We start from the raw sequence: 18121 nt of genomic DNA on the forward strand, positions 1-18121 counted from the left end.
GGTGGAGGTTCCTATCCTGTACAACCAACATAAGAGAAATTTAATTGCTGCAGTTGTTACCTATAGAAACCTTTGTTGTATATATGCAATAAAAGCACCAATTCTGGTTATGTTGTTTAGAAAGAAAATGCACCTCTGGTAACATGGAGTTTTGCTTCACATTATTTGTGTGTGTAAAGTAAGCTGCTGTGGACACATACTTAAAATTGTTCTGATTGTATAATTAAGCCTAAAGCTCTTAATTTAATCCAGTGGAACTAGAACCATTATAATAGTTCTAGTTCCATTGTATAATGTCTTTCAAAGGGTTGTGGAGGTAGGAATGTTGCTGCAGTTAAATAAGGAAATGTATGTCAAGGTTTAAGCAACTTGCTCACAGCAAGTCTGGCAAACTAGGAACCAGAACATGTCTTCAAGTTCTAGTGCTCTTCTAAAACCACTCCACTGGGCTGCCTTTTATATATAAAGTACCTTACCGTGGATACTAGTAATTCAGGTAATATGAACAGTGATATGTTCCTGATAGTGAAATATTTGAATGCAAATCTACAACTAAACAGTTGCCTTATTCTCAGTGTAGTTTTAATAGGGAGCTGGTTTGTCTAGGAACTAAAAGCTGTATGTCTTGCTGTATTTAATAGGCTCCAGAAGAGTTCAGAGCAGCTGTAGTACAGCACCTTTAGCATCAAAGCCCAGTTACAAAACCCAAACACACACACCATCTGAGAATTTTTTTAATAAAACATACAAAAGTTCAGTACTCCCATAGAAAACTATTTCAAGAGTCTCCATTGTACAGTAGCTGAATGCTGGTTGGGGTTTAAGTTTGGGGGCAGATTAGGGCCCTAGAGACTTGAAACTGAACTGACAATGACTGGATACCAACAGGAATAAAAGGACATTGCTTAACTATTGTTCATTCAAGAAGTAGCAACTGTCCAAAGTTATATTTTACAAGCCATTCTTTAATAGTTTTGTGCAAAAAAAAAAAATTCAAAAATTGCCCCATCACTAAAGACTTGGATTCTCATCTTGTAGTCAACTTTTAAATAGTCCTTGGGCTATTAGATAAGTTACTAATGCTAATCTTGGTAACTATACTGTATAGTATACTGTATAGTAACTGATTTTAAAATTAGATGGTCTGATTCCTTAAAACATGTTGACTGTATGTGTTAAGTGGATTTAAGGACTATACCTTCCACATTCCTCAGCTTTGGTGTAGTTTCTCCTGTTTAAGATCCTGAACAAACAAAAGCCCCTTCTTAGATATATTCAAGTAAAATAAAGGAAGCAAGGGGAAGGAAGCTTTCTTGAAGTTTTTAACTGGACTTTAAGGGATAAGATTTTGAAAATCAAGGTTGAGGTCAATGAGCTACCACATTCCTGCTTTGTGCATGGGATTAGGTATTCTTCTTAAACATCAGTTGCTCTTACAAAAGTGGAAGCACAGGAAAAAGCAGGCTAAAAGGCAGCCCCAAGGTGTTAGGAGCAAATACACTTTTAAAAATAATACAAAAGGGGTTCCAAAAACATAAGTACTGGTGTTAGCAGAAAACAAACATGAATTGGTGAGAGGTTAGATGTAGAGTTGCTTCTCCCCCTAACATGACAAAGCCTAACATTTAGGTTTACAAAACATTAACCAATTTAATGATTTAATTTCAACTAAGGTTTAAGTCTGAGGCAGTTGCAAACCCCGAAGGAGAGTGTTTAAATCCAAACACTACAGCTTATACAAGTGCTCAGTTTGTTTCTCATGCATCTTTCATTAGCCAAACTAAATGAAATGAACAAAATAAAGGGGGAAATAATACATCAGTTTAAGTACAGGAGTTTACATTAGTTTTACATGTTATATCAGTTCTTAGTTTCAACCCATTATGATTTGACTTTAGACTATCCCTTTAAGCAGATGAAATTTTAAATCTGTTTTAAAGTTTTACAAAACAAGGTAGACATGCTAGCAATTTTAGGTGCCCAAATGAGACCGCTTCAAGGGTTCTGATTTGGTGAAGGCTCATCCCTTTCTGAAAATCAGGCCCCTTTAAAAGGTAAATGGAGCAGCCAAAATCCCTAGTTACTTTTGAAAAGCTTCTACCTTATACCTGGTTTTCTAACTACTGAAAACAAATTAAATGCGTAACACAGCTTTCACTCATGTGAAAGCAACATTTTGTCTATGAACATGCACTTCAAAACACTCAACATAAGTATATTTCTCTGTGTACATAAGAAAATAGAGGGAATAGTTAAATGAGAGGCAGGCACACACAATCTGGTAGAGATTGCACATCCTGGATCGCATAATTAAATTTGTCCCTGTTCCCTGTGGATAGCACACACCATTGCTCTTTTAATAAGTAAGGATTGGCAAATAGTTAACAAATGCTACTTCCTCCTCTAAATACACAGAATATCACTCACTCCAAACTGCAGCTTCTACAGTTACATTTTCCCATGGATGTGTAATAAGCATACAAAAAAATTGCACCTTGGTCTCCTACTGGACTCTCTGGTGCAGGGAGTAAGATTCTGAACTGTAAATGTGCCTTAAGCATGTCGTAATAGCTTGAAACATGATAAATGCACTAGGATTCAAAGGGTTAAAAAAAAAACAGTTCAAGTGCAAGGGGAGGAAAAAAAAAATTCTTCCATCTTCACTGATGCTTCTTTGGTGGAACCCGGGATTTTGCAATCACAATAGGAACAGCAGACAGCAACCCAATCAGTAGAGCCCAGAATGGGCGGTAGAAGAGCCACCCCACAGAAATAGTTAGCAGGGAGAGTGAGGTGGCTATACAAAAAGCAAAAGCTTTAAGTCCAATATTAACCAGATCTCGAACAACAGGAAACCAATCCACTGTGGGTGGGAAGAAGAATTAAACAGAAAATGAAACATTTGACAGTGTGAACAGCTGTAAGATTTTATACTGCTAAAAATTTGTGGTTAGAGTCCACATCCAGGAGCTAGTGAAATCCATGAAAAGACTCCCATCCATTTCAATGAACAATGGATAAGGTCTTTCCACAGTCCTTTCAATCAGAGGATCTCAGATCACTTTACAAACACGGACAAGCAAAGCCTCAGCATCTCTGGGAGGCAGTTAAGTGTCATTCCCCTTCTCTTCAGATAGGGGAAAGTAGTTAAATACCAGTTCCACGATACAACAGTAACGTATAGCAGAGCTGGGAATAGAATCCAAAGCCTCCTAATGGCCGAGCCTGTCCCTTAGCTACAAGGCCATCTTTCTGCTTATGTATAAATACGTAGGATAGGTGTGTGTGAAAGTCACAAGAGGAAACACTAGGTATAACTGGTCACATTTCACTGAGAACTGGAAATTGCATAAACTTCTCTGAAGAGTCCTAAGCATTGTGAATGTTTTTCTCAAAATATGGGATAGGTGCTATTTCAGAGCAAGAGGTAGCTCTGGAATTCAATTTATATAAGTTTAATGTAAAAAACGCTCTTTTGCCAAGTTTCTTCTTGTAAGATTTGCCTTAAACTAAATACAAATAATTCAAGGACCATTTTTTAGTTCGATGTCTGTACAGTTCCTAGCACAGTGGTGGCCTGGGACTCAAGGCATTACTGCAATACAAATCACAACAATTCAGACTTCAGGTACATAGCAGTTCTGTATTTGGAAACAATAACAGGTCTGATAGAGCTGCATGGGGAAAGTCTTTAAAGAACCTGCCCAGCTTGTGTTATCACAAGCACAGGGTAAGCATCCGCTGGGGACTAGACAGAGACAAGACTACGAATTGTGACCTAATCCACATTTCAAATTACATGGGTTCAAGTCTCAAAGTTCTGATCCAGATTTCATACATCCACAAAGCAGATGTTTGGATCTGGGATTTTGGTTCTGATCTTTATCGATTTAGAGGCCAGTTGCAAAGTTCAGATCCAGATTCAAATTCTGCACCCGCCAAAAAATTAATTTTTGTGTTTTGGTCATTTTGTCACTAGGATCCAGCGTTTTGAGTCAGGTCCCGTCTCTAATCCAAGCTCTGTTTCTAGTAACAGACCTACCCAAAGTGTGAAGGATTCTGGTCATAAGGTTGATGCCTACAAACATCGCCAGCCAGCCAGCTGCACGGAGACCCCAGGTCTTCATGGTGTTACTTTCATGCTCTTTTTGAAACACCTCCTGAAACCCAAACACTGTTATACATTGCCCATTTCTGGGTTCCTTCAAGCCCCAAATCCTGCTGCTTCCTGAACCTTATGAATAAATACATCACAGGGGATCATGCTTATAAATATTAATGGTTCCCAAGAGATACAGAGCCATTTGCAATACTATCTTGGCCACTAAAAGTGTGACTTTTTCCCCCTCCCTCAACAGCAGCCCAACATGTTACAGCAGTGGCCAAAGGGCAGGGCCAAGGGCATCTTGGTGGAGTCCTAACTTGGCCCACAACATTTTCTATCACACCTTGTGACTAAAGGTGAGGACACACCTGAAAAGTGAACAAGTGTTGCTGATGAACTCAAATAAGGAGCATCCATTTCCCTACCAAGGAAGAATCAGACACACTAGTTTTTTATTAAATAGTCGTTTACACCTCTGTAAAGATTGCTGCCTTCTCTCTCTCCTTATCCAAATACATGCACTAAAATCAGCAACCTGCACTGGGACCAGGGAAAATTGTAGAAGATCTGCATATTAATTAATTGTGTTGTTTTTATTCAGAAGAGATACACGTGTTCTGCTGACTAGAAATTTGGGCATGTTTCAAAAACAAGACACTGCATAGCAAACAGTTTTAGTAAAGGAGATTTTCAGAACCACATGTACAACATTAATGAATTAAGTTCATACATGCTTTGAGGTGCTCTGCAACTGCTTATAAAAAATTTATAGTAGGAAGACACCTCCTGGAAACTACTTGTATCCTATTTGAACCACTCTCTACATTGGTGGTATCTCAGTTTCTGCTGAAGTAAAAATATATTAAGGGTCACATCTTATAACAAAAGTTGTTACTATTTCTTATCTCTTTCAAGACCAGCCTGAAGCAAGAGCTAGTTCACCAGCTTTTGGGAACTCAAATACTTGGCATCAAGGATCTTTGCAGCAGGGCACAAAATAATCACTAATGGAAGCCAACCGAATCAAACTGCTGGAACATGCAGGGTTTATTGGAACCTAGTTAATTGCCTGAGGGTTCCCACCTAACTGTACTAACAATAATTGTATTTCAAACCTTTAGGTCCCTTAAAAGGATGGATTTTGGGAGGGGTGAGGATGTAATTACAGGCTTTAATTAAAGAACTAACTTATTTTAAAATATCACCTTTAGAAAGTATTTGGGTGATCATGAAAAACAGATGGCAAACAATGGGGGGGACAAAGAATGCCATTTACCACAGAGTTGTTGTAGCTGATAGCTAGTAGTAGTGGTCTCACGATGTGAGAGAGGCAAGGTGGGTGAGGTAATATCTTCGGTCCAATAACAGATATTACTGTACCCACAGTCGCTCTCTCATTTATAGCAGAAGTAAGCAGTAGCAGAAGGAAGATATTTTGGGTGGTAACTTTTGCCACAAATCACACTTTAATGAGCAGGAATGAAACAGCCAAACTGGCTACTGCTGATAGGGTAAGAGTACACAGCCTTTACATTCTTCTGAAGCAAAGTCAAGGTTAGGGGATGAGGGAGGTGGACACAGGCTCACAACTGTCTTGCCTTCCAGCAGTGAGATTAGAGACAGAAGAGGCAATACTCATACCAGATTTCCTCTGTCCAGCATCAGACTGGTAACTTACCACCCAATCTTTCCCCTGCAAATGAAACATGAAGAGGGAGGAAACTCACTGTCCCATTCCCTGCTTCTTGCAACCTCCTCCAGTTTCAGTGCCAGCTGTCTCCAATAGTTTACTCATGCTGTGGGATAACTCACCTCAGCAGAGAGATCGCCAGGATAAAGAACCTGCAGGACGTCTCCAGACTTGGTTTGGTATGAAACCAACTGGTCCCCTCGCTGACGAGCAATCACAGACACCTTACAAGAGGCAGAGGAACCAATCAAAGAGCTTTACTTGTTACAGCACTGGGGCCTTAGGGAGCAAATCACTGGAGAACCTGAAGATTTACCACATCTGCTGGGCCCAGGTGGGACTTGTCTCTGCTCAGACCCGCATAGAAGAATGAAACACGAAGGTCTCCCACCTGGAAATACGGAAATCACAAGTTAATAAAGATTTACTTCAACAAAAGATTCCCAATGAAGCCACTCTGCATGGGAATGTCATGGGAGGATGCTGTGCCATAAGGCTTTGCACCAGCATATGAGACAGCCAGGTAGGATTCCTGGGTTGTGATTTTTCCAGACTGGGTTGGCAGAAGGGGAGGGCTGCATAGACAGCACAACTCAAGTCCCAAAGGAAAGCAAGCTTTATGCCACTTTCCCCTGTCTGATTTAGGAGTGGCAAGGACGGGCTCCCAAAGCGAGTTACAGCTAGCTATCCTCAGCCACAGGCAGGCAGTGCCAGCCAGCCGTGACCTGGCTCACTCATTACTGCGTTCAGTTCACTTGCACTGAGCAGACCTAACTCAGACAGACCAGTTAGACACCGATGAAACCCACCTATGTGAGAACAGAAGTAGCCCTGCTCCTGTTTCGTTCCATTTAAAAGCATCTTCTTAGCCTGTCAGTCTAACATACAGGAAGAAGACCACTCAAGAAGAGAAAGAGGAGGGTAAGGGCAGGATAAGAAGCTCGTTTGATATACAGAAATTAATCACTCTTCCATTAGCTCTGCAGTCAGAGCTAAGTTGGCAAGCTGCTCAGCACTATGACTTCCACTGATTTCAATGGGAGATGAGAGTGGTGTGCAGCTTGCAGGATAAAACCCTACTTTTTCTTTATTGAATAGATTTTAGTTGCTGCCTTGATGATCTCTGCAAAGCCCTTTCATCTTACTTCTGGACGCCTGGGATTCTCGCTGTGATAAAAGTAATCTTCTCTTCGAGTGATGTCAGCATGCGGATCCTCCAGTTTCGACAGGCTCATCTGCTTAAAACTGTCAATTTTCTCAATAAGACCTGAGCAGAATAAAGATCCAAATGTAGGTCTCAGGTGGCACATTGACTTCAGGATCCATTGTGTTAGCCCTAGACTGCCATTTAAAAGTCTGCCATCCCAAAAGATAATGAACCAAAAGCCATCTGCAGTGCAATTCCAATGAGCTTAATGGTGTTACACCAATGATGAACTTGACCCAGTATGTATTTGTTATAATAAGTAAAAAACATCCCTTACCTTTTGAAAGAAAGAAACTGCCCACCTGGACATCAGGAGCAATTGCTGTGAAAGATTCCACAGCCATGGCACTTGGGGAAAAGAAATCTCTGTATAAATTCTAGTATTATGAGCACACTCTTGACCAACAACATAGAATACGCAGAAGCACAAAATACTGATCCATGCTGACAGACAGACAGACACAAAAACCTGTGAGTGTGAGAGTGTACCAGTGAGTTAATTAAAAGATTATTAGGTGCTCAGATACTACAGTAATAGGACCATTAATAGTTACTAAGGTCAGAAGGGGCAATTATGATCATCTGGTCTGATTCCTGCATAACAGGTCAGAGAATTATACCAGGTGATTTTTCACATCTAGCCCACAACTTCTAGTTGAGCTAGATCATCTCTTTTAGAAAACTATTTAAGACTTCACATGATGAAGAATCCATCACATCCCTAAGTAACTTGGTCCAAGGATTAATTACCATCATGGTTTAAAAAAATGAATCTTATTTCTAAGTCTGAATTTTCCTAGCTTTAGCTTCCAGCCACTGGATCTTGCTATGCCTTTGTGTCTGGTAAATTAAAGAGCCCTCTATCAGAAATCTCCTCAAGTTGGTACATAAAAACCAAAATCAAGTAATAGTAGTAGCTGAAGCCCCAGTAGTTTTGGAAGCACTTACAGGTGCTTAATTTTACTACCATAAGTAGTTCCATTGATAACTCATGGCTGTAAAGCAAACAACATGTATAAGTGTTTGAAGGATCAAAGTCCAAGATATATACAGATAGAGCGCCATCCTACAAAAGAAAGAATAAATTCAAAGGCCATATCTTTTCCCTACAAACTGTTTCTTAGAATTTGAGTCTCTCTTACATTTGTAATAGCTAATGAGGGGATAATGCATTTTGACACATTTAGAACTGACTTGAAAGACATAGGTTCTCATCAGAAAGGCACGAGCTGTAAATTTTAGTGTTCAAATCGGTTGGTTTAAGTCAGGCATGTAACTCACTTACAATGGCATTCACAGCTTTTATGGTTTGCACCATTTGACTCTGGGCTGCTACATATTTTATTGTTATTCCTGTGGCAGCCCTAGAAGCAGAATGTGATTTGATTTCAAATAATAATCTTAATGGTAGATCTGGTTGGAAAATCTCAATAAAAATAAAGGAAAAACTAACACACAACAGTCCCTCCACCCTGCCATGTTTTCTAAACAGCTCCAAGTGATTTGCATTGCTCAGGGTGCAAATTTGTTAAAAATACATTGAATATATTGGAAACAAAATTCCACTTGCATAAAAATGCTTCAGTTTATGGGACATTTGTGAAAGTCCAAATCTCCAAAGCAAAGATGCAGAGATTTTTCAAAACCCCAAATGCCAGTTTTCCCACCTATCCTTATAGGCATTCTTTGCCACATCGCACCACTGGAAAATGCTCAGATACTACCATGATGAGGGTGGTATAAGAACCTATATGGAATATTATTTGTATTACCATAGTGCTTAGGAGTTTGTAAATCAGAACCCCACTGTGCTAGGCACTGTACAAACACAGGACAAAAAGAAGGTCCCTGCCCCAAGGATCTTACAAGAATAACTAAAAAGTTAATAAGTCAAAATGTGGCAGCAGGGAGTAATTAAAAATAAATTATGCCTTGAGTGATTGACACAAACAAGTCTGTGATCTTGCATATGCGCTGTCAAAAGATGCATGCACTATTGCATCTGGCATGACAATCACATGGGATGTCATTCTATTTTTGTATTTTTAATAGCTCCATTCTTCATTGATGGATTATGAAAGTCAGAAAGGAATCCTTTCTAGTTTTCCTACTTGGAGGCAGCACACTCCAGAGGCACAAGAATACAGTTGGAAGTCAGGAAGACCCCTGCCTATTAATTATTAGCTATAATATAAATAACTTAATCTTGGCCCCACTGTTGATTCACTGTGGTACCCTTGGGCAAATCCCCTCCCCCACCCTGTCTGTACCTCAGTTTCCCCACCTATAAAATAGCTATAATTCTCACCTACCTCACAGAGTGCTGTAAGGATTAGTCAGTTAGCATGGGTATCAAATTCAAAATATTATCTTACAGAAGTCAGAATTACCTGGGGTTTTTATGGCCAATCTCTCGATCAAAGTTTCTGCTGTTCACAACTTCTGATTTCCACTCAGTGTCTAAGGAAAATGGGATAGAAGTTGGGAAGAGAAGAGTTAAAAACACTAAAATCAAGAATGTTCTGCTTAAATGCTACAGAAGGACTGACAAGTTTTAGGCAACGTGCCTTATGCTTGCAGTAACATTCTTTACACCAAGATATATTTAAAAAGGTACCATATATACACCTGCATCTCATGACATATTTATAAAGGAATGGAAGGATTTAGGGAAAAGCTACCTGGTGTGAAAGCCACTAAAGTCAATGGGAGTTCCCAGACTGACTTTAGTGGAGCCAGGATTCCACCCCTGGTTCCCATCACTTGGAGATTTCTGGCTAGCTGAGAAAGGGATAACTATTCTGCTGGAATAAGCTGCTTTAGTGTGGTGATACAGCAGACAGAGAGGGGAAGAAGCCCCAATAGGACACAATGTTGTGCTACTGTCTTCACAAAGCAGCTTCTTGAGATTTTCAGCGCTGGCTCTGGCAGCTTCCTTCTTACTCCTGCAGCATTATCATCTCTTCCCTCTTCTTTGTGTAGCTCATCTGCTAAATAAGGAAAGCTCCATATTTCCATGCAGGGACAAAGACAAAGTAAGGGATCCTCATTAAACGGTGAAGTGAGGGTGCTTGCATGGAATGCTCTCCTGTGTGACCTACTGACAACTATTGGATGGAATACACCAGTCCAGTCTATATTAGTTCCCTTCTAACGTAGGGCAACTCCTTTAGCTCACAGCCACCAGTTCTGTTCCTGATATATCTCCATAGCAGGGAGCTCTGTATTCCAACAGGCTGATGGTATTTTTTATAATCATGCACATGGCTTGTTACATACCCACATTACATGCCCATGTGCTTGAATCGGGGACAAATGAGGCTCAGAGACTAATCTCCTGAGATGTGATGACTCAAGAGTATTTGTTTTCTACCATCGGGTAGCTCAGAATAGGAGGGAAATAATCCTCTCTACTGCTTCTGCCAGATGGGCATTATAATTTTTGCCAAATGCTTGTCAAAAGGCGGAGGCACTCAAAATACTGGGCGTTTCCACTGGCTGATACCAGTGCCAGCGCAGTCTCTCAATATGTTGAGCATAGAGTATGAAATATACATGCCACTCCTCCCAGTCACCCACTCGGACTATCCAAGCCTGAAGACATTTGGGGATTTCTAGATTATTCATGAACAGTGTCCCAGTTGGTCCCTATCTCAATTACCTCATGGAACAAAGTCTCTGCCATTTGCTAAGGGAGCATGGAATAAATCTTTCCCTGTTCCCCCAAACCCCTTTCCTCTCGTCCTAGCAGGGTACTATAGGACTTATTTTTAAAGCAGCATGCAAACCCCATTTTGAATTCAAAGGGGGAGAAGCGCTTTTGTACTGTGCACTGATGAACTTACTATACGAATATCTTGTTTCTTTCTTAACTTCACCGTTCTCCTCATATTCTCTGCAGAAGAAAACACACAGCATGAAGGTCAGGACAGGGCCCACAGCACAAGTGAAACATACAGGAAGCCCATGGGAAACAAAGCACAAGCCAAAACTTATCTTTAGAATGAAGTCAACATTTCCCTAAATAATGGATTCTGAACAGCAAGGTCGGGGGGATCCTGCAATCAGGTATCATGAAGTGGCACACACCCTGCCCTTCCCATATAGCTAACTGGAAGGGAGGTGTCCACTAGATTAGTGGCGGGGAGCCCAATATGGGAAGGACTGAGAACCTCTGCCCTAAACCAAGGACTCTTACTGGCATTAGCATCATATGCACATTATAGGTAGTTACTCTTATGGCCGGGTGTAGAGTACAGACACCTACTCTAGAGTAGAGACAGTACCCAACTAGCACAGGTATAAATAGCAGAGTAGACAGTGAGGCACAACTTTGGCGAGTAGGGCAGAGATTCTTACACACTGTAGGGTTCAGGAATAGACCCTACACAGCTCTATACCACACCCAACCAGTGCCTCCTGGGTCTACACTGCTGCCTCCCTGCTGCCAGAGCCTTTCCCTCCTGTAGTGAAAGGCTCTGGCAGCGGGGAAAGGCTCTGGCAGAGGGGAACTACCAGAGCCTTTCCCTGCTGCTGAAGCCCTGCACTGTGGCATGCTACACACTGCAGTGACAAGTGCGGATGTAGCCTGCCTTTCACTGCGGTGCATAGCTACATGTGTGGTGCCTGTACTTTACACAGTGCCGTAAATGCAGACTCTCTCTAAATTGGGGACCTCTTGTTTTCTGCATCTTCAAAATTTTCTAGATGATTGTTTTCTATGTGTTATGATAACAGTTTCCCAAACAGTGAGTCCTGATTCCACACCCAAAGCTACAGACGTCCATTACGAGGTTTTTATTATAACAAATTATGTGTTGTTGTTTAATGTCAGTAAAATAATTAATAAAAAAACAAACAACAACATTATTATTTTGCTCTTCTTATTTTGCTTTGCTCTTCTATTGCACCTGTCAGCAAAGCAGCTAAGACCTTTCCTACATTCACTCTTGAAAGCTGCACAGCCCACTGGGAGGAAGGTACCACTAAGATTATTACAGACAAACTCCAATGAACTGGAAGTTTTGGATGACCCTGAGACATTCAAGAAACTGGAATTTACAGAAATTAATTTTGTTTTTATATGACTGTTGAAGTTGCATGGGGGAGGGGTAGAAGAAGTTTGGATAATCCCAAATTCAGACACTGTTTTTCCTGTGTAGCCATTTTATAGATGGGCAAATTGAGACAGAGGAAATTAAGTGATTAGCCCAAGGCCACATACTGAGTTACTGGCTGTTCGCAGGGCTGAGAATATAACCCATGAATCTGGATTCTCAGGCCTCTGTTCTAACCAGTATATCATACTAAATATATTTTAAAACATTTTAGGTTATGTTAAGATCATGGTATTGACTAGACACTTCCATAGATTTTAAGGCCAGAAGGGACCCTTATATCATCTAATCTGTTTAAGTTTCACCTAGTTACCCATTCATTGCATTCCAGCCAATGATCAAGGGCTGTAGTTTACCACAGAATTCACATTTTAAATTGTGGGTTTTATTTGTTCTAAGAAAGTTCATCATTATTGAGCTTGAGGGGAGGAAAGGAAGAATCTACGTTTAACATGGAGAGATTTCCAGATCCAGCAGAAGCCATTTAAAATGCGTTTACCTTTTGGCGAAGGAGGTCAAAAATGAGCTTGTGCTTCCATTCTGGAGTTTGAGAGCTCAACTGTGGGGAGGGTTCAGCAGGGTGATACCAGAAAGTGTTCTATACTCTGCAGCTAGACTTTATGCTTAAAAAAAAACTTAAGACATCAGGAGCAAATGCTCCGAGATTATGGGCTACAAAATGATCAATGCAGGGAACAGTCCTAGGCCACATGTGGCTCTTCAGAAGTTAATATGCGTCTCCTAGTATAGGCACCGACTCTGGGGCTGGAGCTACAGGCACCGACTTTCCAACGTGCCCGGAGGTGCTCACTGCTCAAACCCTAGCTCTGCCACAGGCTGCTCCCTCCCCGAGCCTGCTGTGCCCTTGCTCCTCCCCCAGCCTCTTGCATGCCACAAAACAGCAAATCGAGAGGGCGGGGGAGGTGCTGATTGGCGGGGCTGCCGGGAGGCGCTGGAAGTGGGGGCGGGGGGACGATGAGGGGCTGCTGACATATTACTGTGGCTCGTTGGCAATGTACATTGGTAAATTCTGGCTCCTTCTCAGGCTCAGGTTGGCCACCCCTGTCCTAGGCAATACTGAGCCACAGAGATCCATGGGAGTCAGCAGGGTTCCGCAGGGGCACATCCACATTGATCAGTCTGTACAATCCTTAGTGCCACTTTTAAAAAAAATTATAACTGATTTCTATACTTTTTAGAAAAAAAAAGTGTATTCAACTGTTTTTGTAAATTATAATAAATTATGCATGTATAGATTCTACTGACATTGCCTACAACAAATTAATATTCCAGGAGCCTATGGAATTGTATCAGAAAATAGAAGGTGTATCTTCGATTGCAAGAGGTCTGATATAGTATTATATGAGGTTGGGGGTGGGAAAAGATTTCACCTACTGCTAGAGGTTGTTGGGATTCTCTTAGACTCTGCTCCTGCAATGGGGTCCACCCGCATAGAGCTCATTACAGGATTGGGGCCAGAATCACTAAACCAAAATTAAATGTAGGGAAAATTAAAGGAAACTATGAAAACTCAAGGGCTCTTGGGTCATCATGTTACACCCCTCCCTCTCCCCCCCAAAAAACACACACAAAAAACGTTAATTAGCCAGCATCTTTTCCTTAAATTGTGATTGGATTCTGGTAAGAAGTAAAAATAACGAGCCTACGACTTACTTGGAGTCTTCATATTCTACCCACTGATACATTTCCACCTGACGTTTCAGTTTGACAGCGTGGATGGAGAGCCCATAGCTGGGATCAAACAAAGGCTATTAGGATATAAATAAAATACAAGTCAGTCTAAAAAGCTGTATCTCAGATAACTCCAACTTTTCATTATTGATTCCAGCAGAGCAGATACTTGTGAATTTATCTTGGAGAAATCTCAGTTTATTGTGATGAAAAAAAGTAAAGGGGGTGTCATGTAAAATTTTTCCTTCAAAAACACTCAAATAAAAATTAAAAGAAAAAGGCCCTGGTGACATGCAGCAAGACAGACGACGGAATAAAAGTATAACAACGCATCAGGAACTCTGCATTTCTATGCTGTAGCTTCTTTCATCTGAGGATCTTGAAGAATTATACAAACATTAACTAAGCTTCCCAAAATCACATGATAAGAATGTATCTACATTTTGTGGATGAGACACCACATTTATCACTGTCAAAAGAATGTGAAATTCCATGAAGCCACAGAGATATCTCAGTGATGGATAGGATGTACAAATCTTTTTTAAAAAGGGAGCACTACACTCTACTTGCTTATACCACTGGTGAATTTGACTTGAAGAAACTGAGACAGCAAGTCATTGACACAGCAAGGAAATAAAACCAGGAATCCTGGCACACATTTCTAACCATTAAACCACGCATGAACCCACTTGAAGAGAACCTTTTATTCTTTTTTGCTGGCTGCTTTTTCATCACATTCTCTCTTGCAAAAAGAGCTGACAAACAACAACACTATCTCTGGAATAACCAGAAGATGCACAGCCTCTGCAACGTAAGATCCTCAAGACTTTGTGTCTTCAGGAATGCACAGCTGGCTCCCAAACACACAGCACAGGAGTGGGGAGGAACATTTTCAGATGGGAAGTGTACAGCCCACAGTAGTATTTCATAATATGCATTATTTTCAAACCAACTATTGTTTATTTACCTTTGATGTTCTAAGGGCACCTGACAAGTGCACTAGTTTTCCCTCGTTCTGTTGGGACACGCTGTGAATATTGTCAAGAGGGACCACAAGAGAAAGCCCCTCATCAAGGGAAGTGGCTGTCTTCAAGGCTCGTCCCTGTAGTCAATTAAAAAAAAAGAGAAAAAAAGAACATGTGGAGGTACAGTCACACACTGCCACTTTCTGTTAGTTTAGTAGGAGTTGGGGCCACAGCTTCCATTAAGTGCTAATAGGTTCAGCCTCCATGCATGTAACCAAGGAACACATCTGCACTTCCCAGCTGTCACAATCTTATGTCTGATACTTACTTAAGAGAGTAGTACTTATTTGTGAAACTAACCCCAACGATATTAATGGAACTACTCATGTGCACAGGGATTACTCCCATGAGCAAGACTTTGTGGGATAATCTGACTAGCAATAACAGGTGCCACCCTTTAAAAAAAAATAAAAAACAACCCACTACTCACACATGTAGCTCTACTGAAGAAAACAGAACAGAACTGCTCCTGATTTACACTAGCATGAGTGATCAACCCAGCAATCTTTATGCATGTAGCACTCACAATTACTTTGATGGACATTACAGACACATACAAGTTGCAGGCTAGGACCCTGAAATTATTCCTCACCTTTTACCTTACCTGTTTTTGAATGACTGCAATGGTGGTACCATCGTGAGTCTGTTCCACTGTCCAATTGTTCTGATTTATGATCTAGCAATTTTTTCTTCCCTTATTTTCAGATTATTGTTCATTGTCCTACAATCTCCTAAACCTGTGAAGAGTTCCCTTCCTTCATTTATATAGTGATAGTTAGAGAATGTTGATGAAAATCCAATGAAATTTCACAAAATTCTGCTCCCCTGCCAAAGTTTCCAACCAGCTCTAACTATAAATATCTTCAGGATAACAGATTATGGCCTCGATCCCACAAACTCTTATGCATGCAATTAACTTTACAACCATGAGTCGTTCTGTTGATTTCAATGGGACTTCTCATGGTAGTAAAGTTGAGAACATGCATGTTTGCAGAAGACAGGGCCCAAGATCATCCTAGGAATGAGTCAAAATAGATCTGCCCAGTTTGGCTAGGTGCATGAAGTTCCTTTCATGCAAGTACAATGAAGCTAGCTGAAAATTTAGCCTTGCAATACACCAAGAGAATGAGGAAGCAATGAGAGAGTAAAAACCAGGCTGGATAAAAATGATCACCCCTGCTCACTGATGGTAAGCCATTTTCTGAGACTGGTGAAACAAGGCAGCTAGACAACCTCCAATTCCTATATGCAATAGTGATTCATTCTGTGCTCCAGCAGCACATCAGCTCCCTCCTCACTACAACTGCCTCTCAGCTGTGCAGCACGGAGCAGAAGTTACATACACAAATGAGGTGCACTAGCACATAGCAGACACATGCAAGTCCATGCAAACTCTTCCAATCACACTTGTCATGTACTGTTGACCCACCTTCCCCCCCACTTCCCAATCAATCCACTCTTCTGCCAATGGATCTTATTTTACTCAGTCATATCCTCTCTCTATTCTCCACACTCAGTTTTAGATAAAAATCTCCATATACAGCTCTACCATCCCATATCATATCCCCCTGTAACACCCGCACCTTCTAGGGGGTGTTACAGGACCAAGGATCAGGCTACAATTCAGGCTCTCCACATGCATGCCACCCCTCTCAAGTGTAAATTAATAATGAATCTTGGAGACAATCTGAACAGTTCAGCAACATAGTGTTACAAATATTTTAGCAAGAAGAACTTTGTCTTGAATAGCACTGGAGTTTGGGCATAGAGGTGAACAAGGACTTCAAAAGAAATTCAAAAGTCAATATTGTTTCACTTACCTCATTGGTAAAAAGAAGGTAGAAAGAGAGAGAAAATGCCGCAAGTCCAATTAGCATCCCTCCAGCAGTGTCACTGAGTCGCTCCAGAAACCCTGGCTTGGGCTCACTTGTGATTTTAACATGTTCTTTCTTGCTGCTTGTGTCAGAGAACTGATAAAGAAAAACAAACACTAAATAATTTCTTAGCTAAGGCAGAAATTGCTTTGCCACTCACGGGGTCCCTTGTTTAAAAGGCACATCTCCTGATTTAGAGCAAACCTGATCTCTGTCTCAGTTAAACATTTGTCTCATCTCACTTTTATTACTTTTAGTTATTTATACCAGAAAAAACTGTAAATAAATGGAGGTTTATTGAATAAGGTAATTTACACAATAATAGCCCAGTGTATCCTTTAAAGCTGCCTGAGATATGTTTTGTTAGGTTTCTCATTGTGTGTCAACATCACATATTTGGGCCTTGGCAGGTTCAATTCTATTCCTGGCGTCCCTGCCATATAAAAGTGGAGCTGTGACTAACACATATTTTACATTACTATGGAATAACTGAATGTTTTTCAAAAGTAAAGACCTCTCTCCCTCTTATGAAGCATCTAGGGCAGACAGCTGATTTGATCTAAACAAATATTATTCTATTGTCTTCAGATTAAAAGCAAGTTAATATTGGAGTGGAGGCACTCGGTATTTATATTGGTGGTGAGGAATAGCTAGAAACAGTTTGATAATTGCTTTAGGTAGCTAAATCAGATTTGCAGGTTTGGGGATGTTTTTTTTTTTAAAGAAACTGCTCAGGAAGGGAGCGACCATCCCACCACTTTCTGTTCCAATCGGAGCATTGCCTAGAGCGCAGTTTTTATATCCCACATGCAAACTGCCTCTCACAACCACACACACGCTTCCCGCAGCGCCATGAAGCTACTCAGTTAAAATACCGCACGGGAGAGGGGCGGGGAGGCTACGAGGTGCCACCGCGCCCCGGAGGGAGAAGCAGCCAGCGGGCAGGGGCGATTCAGCAGCGGGGCAACCCTGGCCGTAGGGGGGGAAGGGGGGGTGAGTTATTCCCGGACTCAGGCTCCCCGCCCGGACTCACACACACTTACATGCCCGGACATCTTCAGCCTCAGCCGGGCGCGGCTCAAGCCCGGCCTCACGCAGCAGAGACGGACACCCGCGCTGAGCTCGCCCCGCCGGAAACTTGCCGCCCTTGGTCACAACGCTGCCCGCGGAACTTTAGCCCGGCAGCTACGGCCCAGGGCAAGGCATGCTGGGAAGTGTGGTTCCCAACTGAGAGTTGGCGTAGGGCACGCTGGGAAATGTAGTTTCAAGCTGTGTCGCCGTAAGGCATGCTGGGAAATGCAGTCCACGCGCGCGAGAAGGGTGGTTCAGGCGACTCCGAGCCGGGACAGCTCGCTGTCACAGGGCCCGATGGGAGATGCAGTCCTGTTTCTGGAAGAAGCGCGGCAAAACG

General features: G+C 41.6%; 1 protein-coding gene across 2 annotated transcripts; it reads right to left on the bottom strand.

The window, feature by feature from the left end:
• Positions 1-721: 721 nt before the first annotated feature.
• Positions 722-17955, bottom strand: TMEM43 (transmembrane protein 43). Of its 2 annotated transcripts, XM_038408949.2 has the most exons (12): positions 17754-17955; positions 16657-16806; positions 14779-14913; positions 13794-13888; positions 10848-10897; positions 9393-9462; positions 7280-7350; positions 6941-7062; positions 6112-6186; positions 5918-6019; positions 4043-4160; positions 722-2863 (listed from the first exon to the last, which is right to left on the bottom strand). In XM_038408949.2, the coding sequence occupies exons 1-12, from the start codon at positions 17763-17765 to the stop codon at positions 2661-2663; spliced, it is 1203 nt and encodes a 400-aa protein (XP_038264877.1). In that variant the 5' UTR covers positions 17766-17955; the 3' UTR covers positions 722-2660. The 2 variants fall into 2 exon arrangements, with proteins under 2 accessions (XP_038264877.1, XP_043375610.1); XM_043519675.1 differs by lacking the exons at positions 722-2863; positions 4043-4160 and adding an exon at positions 4344-5798 and having other exon boundaries at positions 17754-17941.
• Positions 17956-18121: the final 166 nt, after the last annotated feature.

This window comes from Dermochelys coriacea, chromosome 7 (genome assembly GCF_009764565.3).
Source record: "Dermochelys coriacea isolate rDerCor1 chromosome 7, rDerCor1.pri.v4, whole genome shotgun sequence".
Lineage (NCBI taxonomy): Eukaryota > Metazoa > Chordata > Testudines > Dermochelyidae > Dermochelys > Dermochelys coriacea.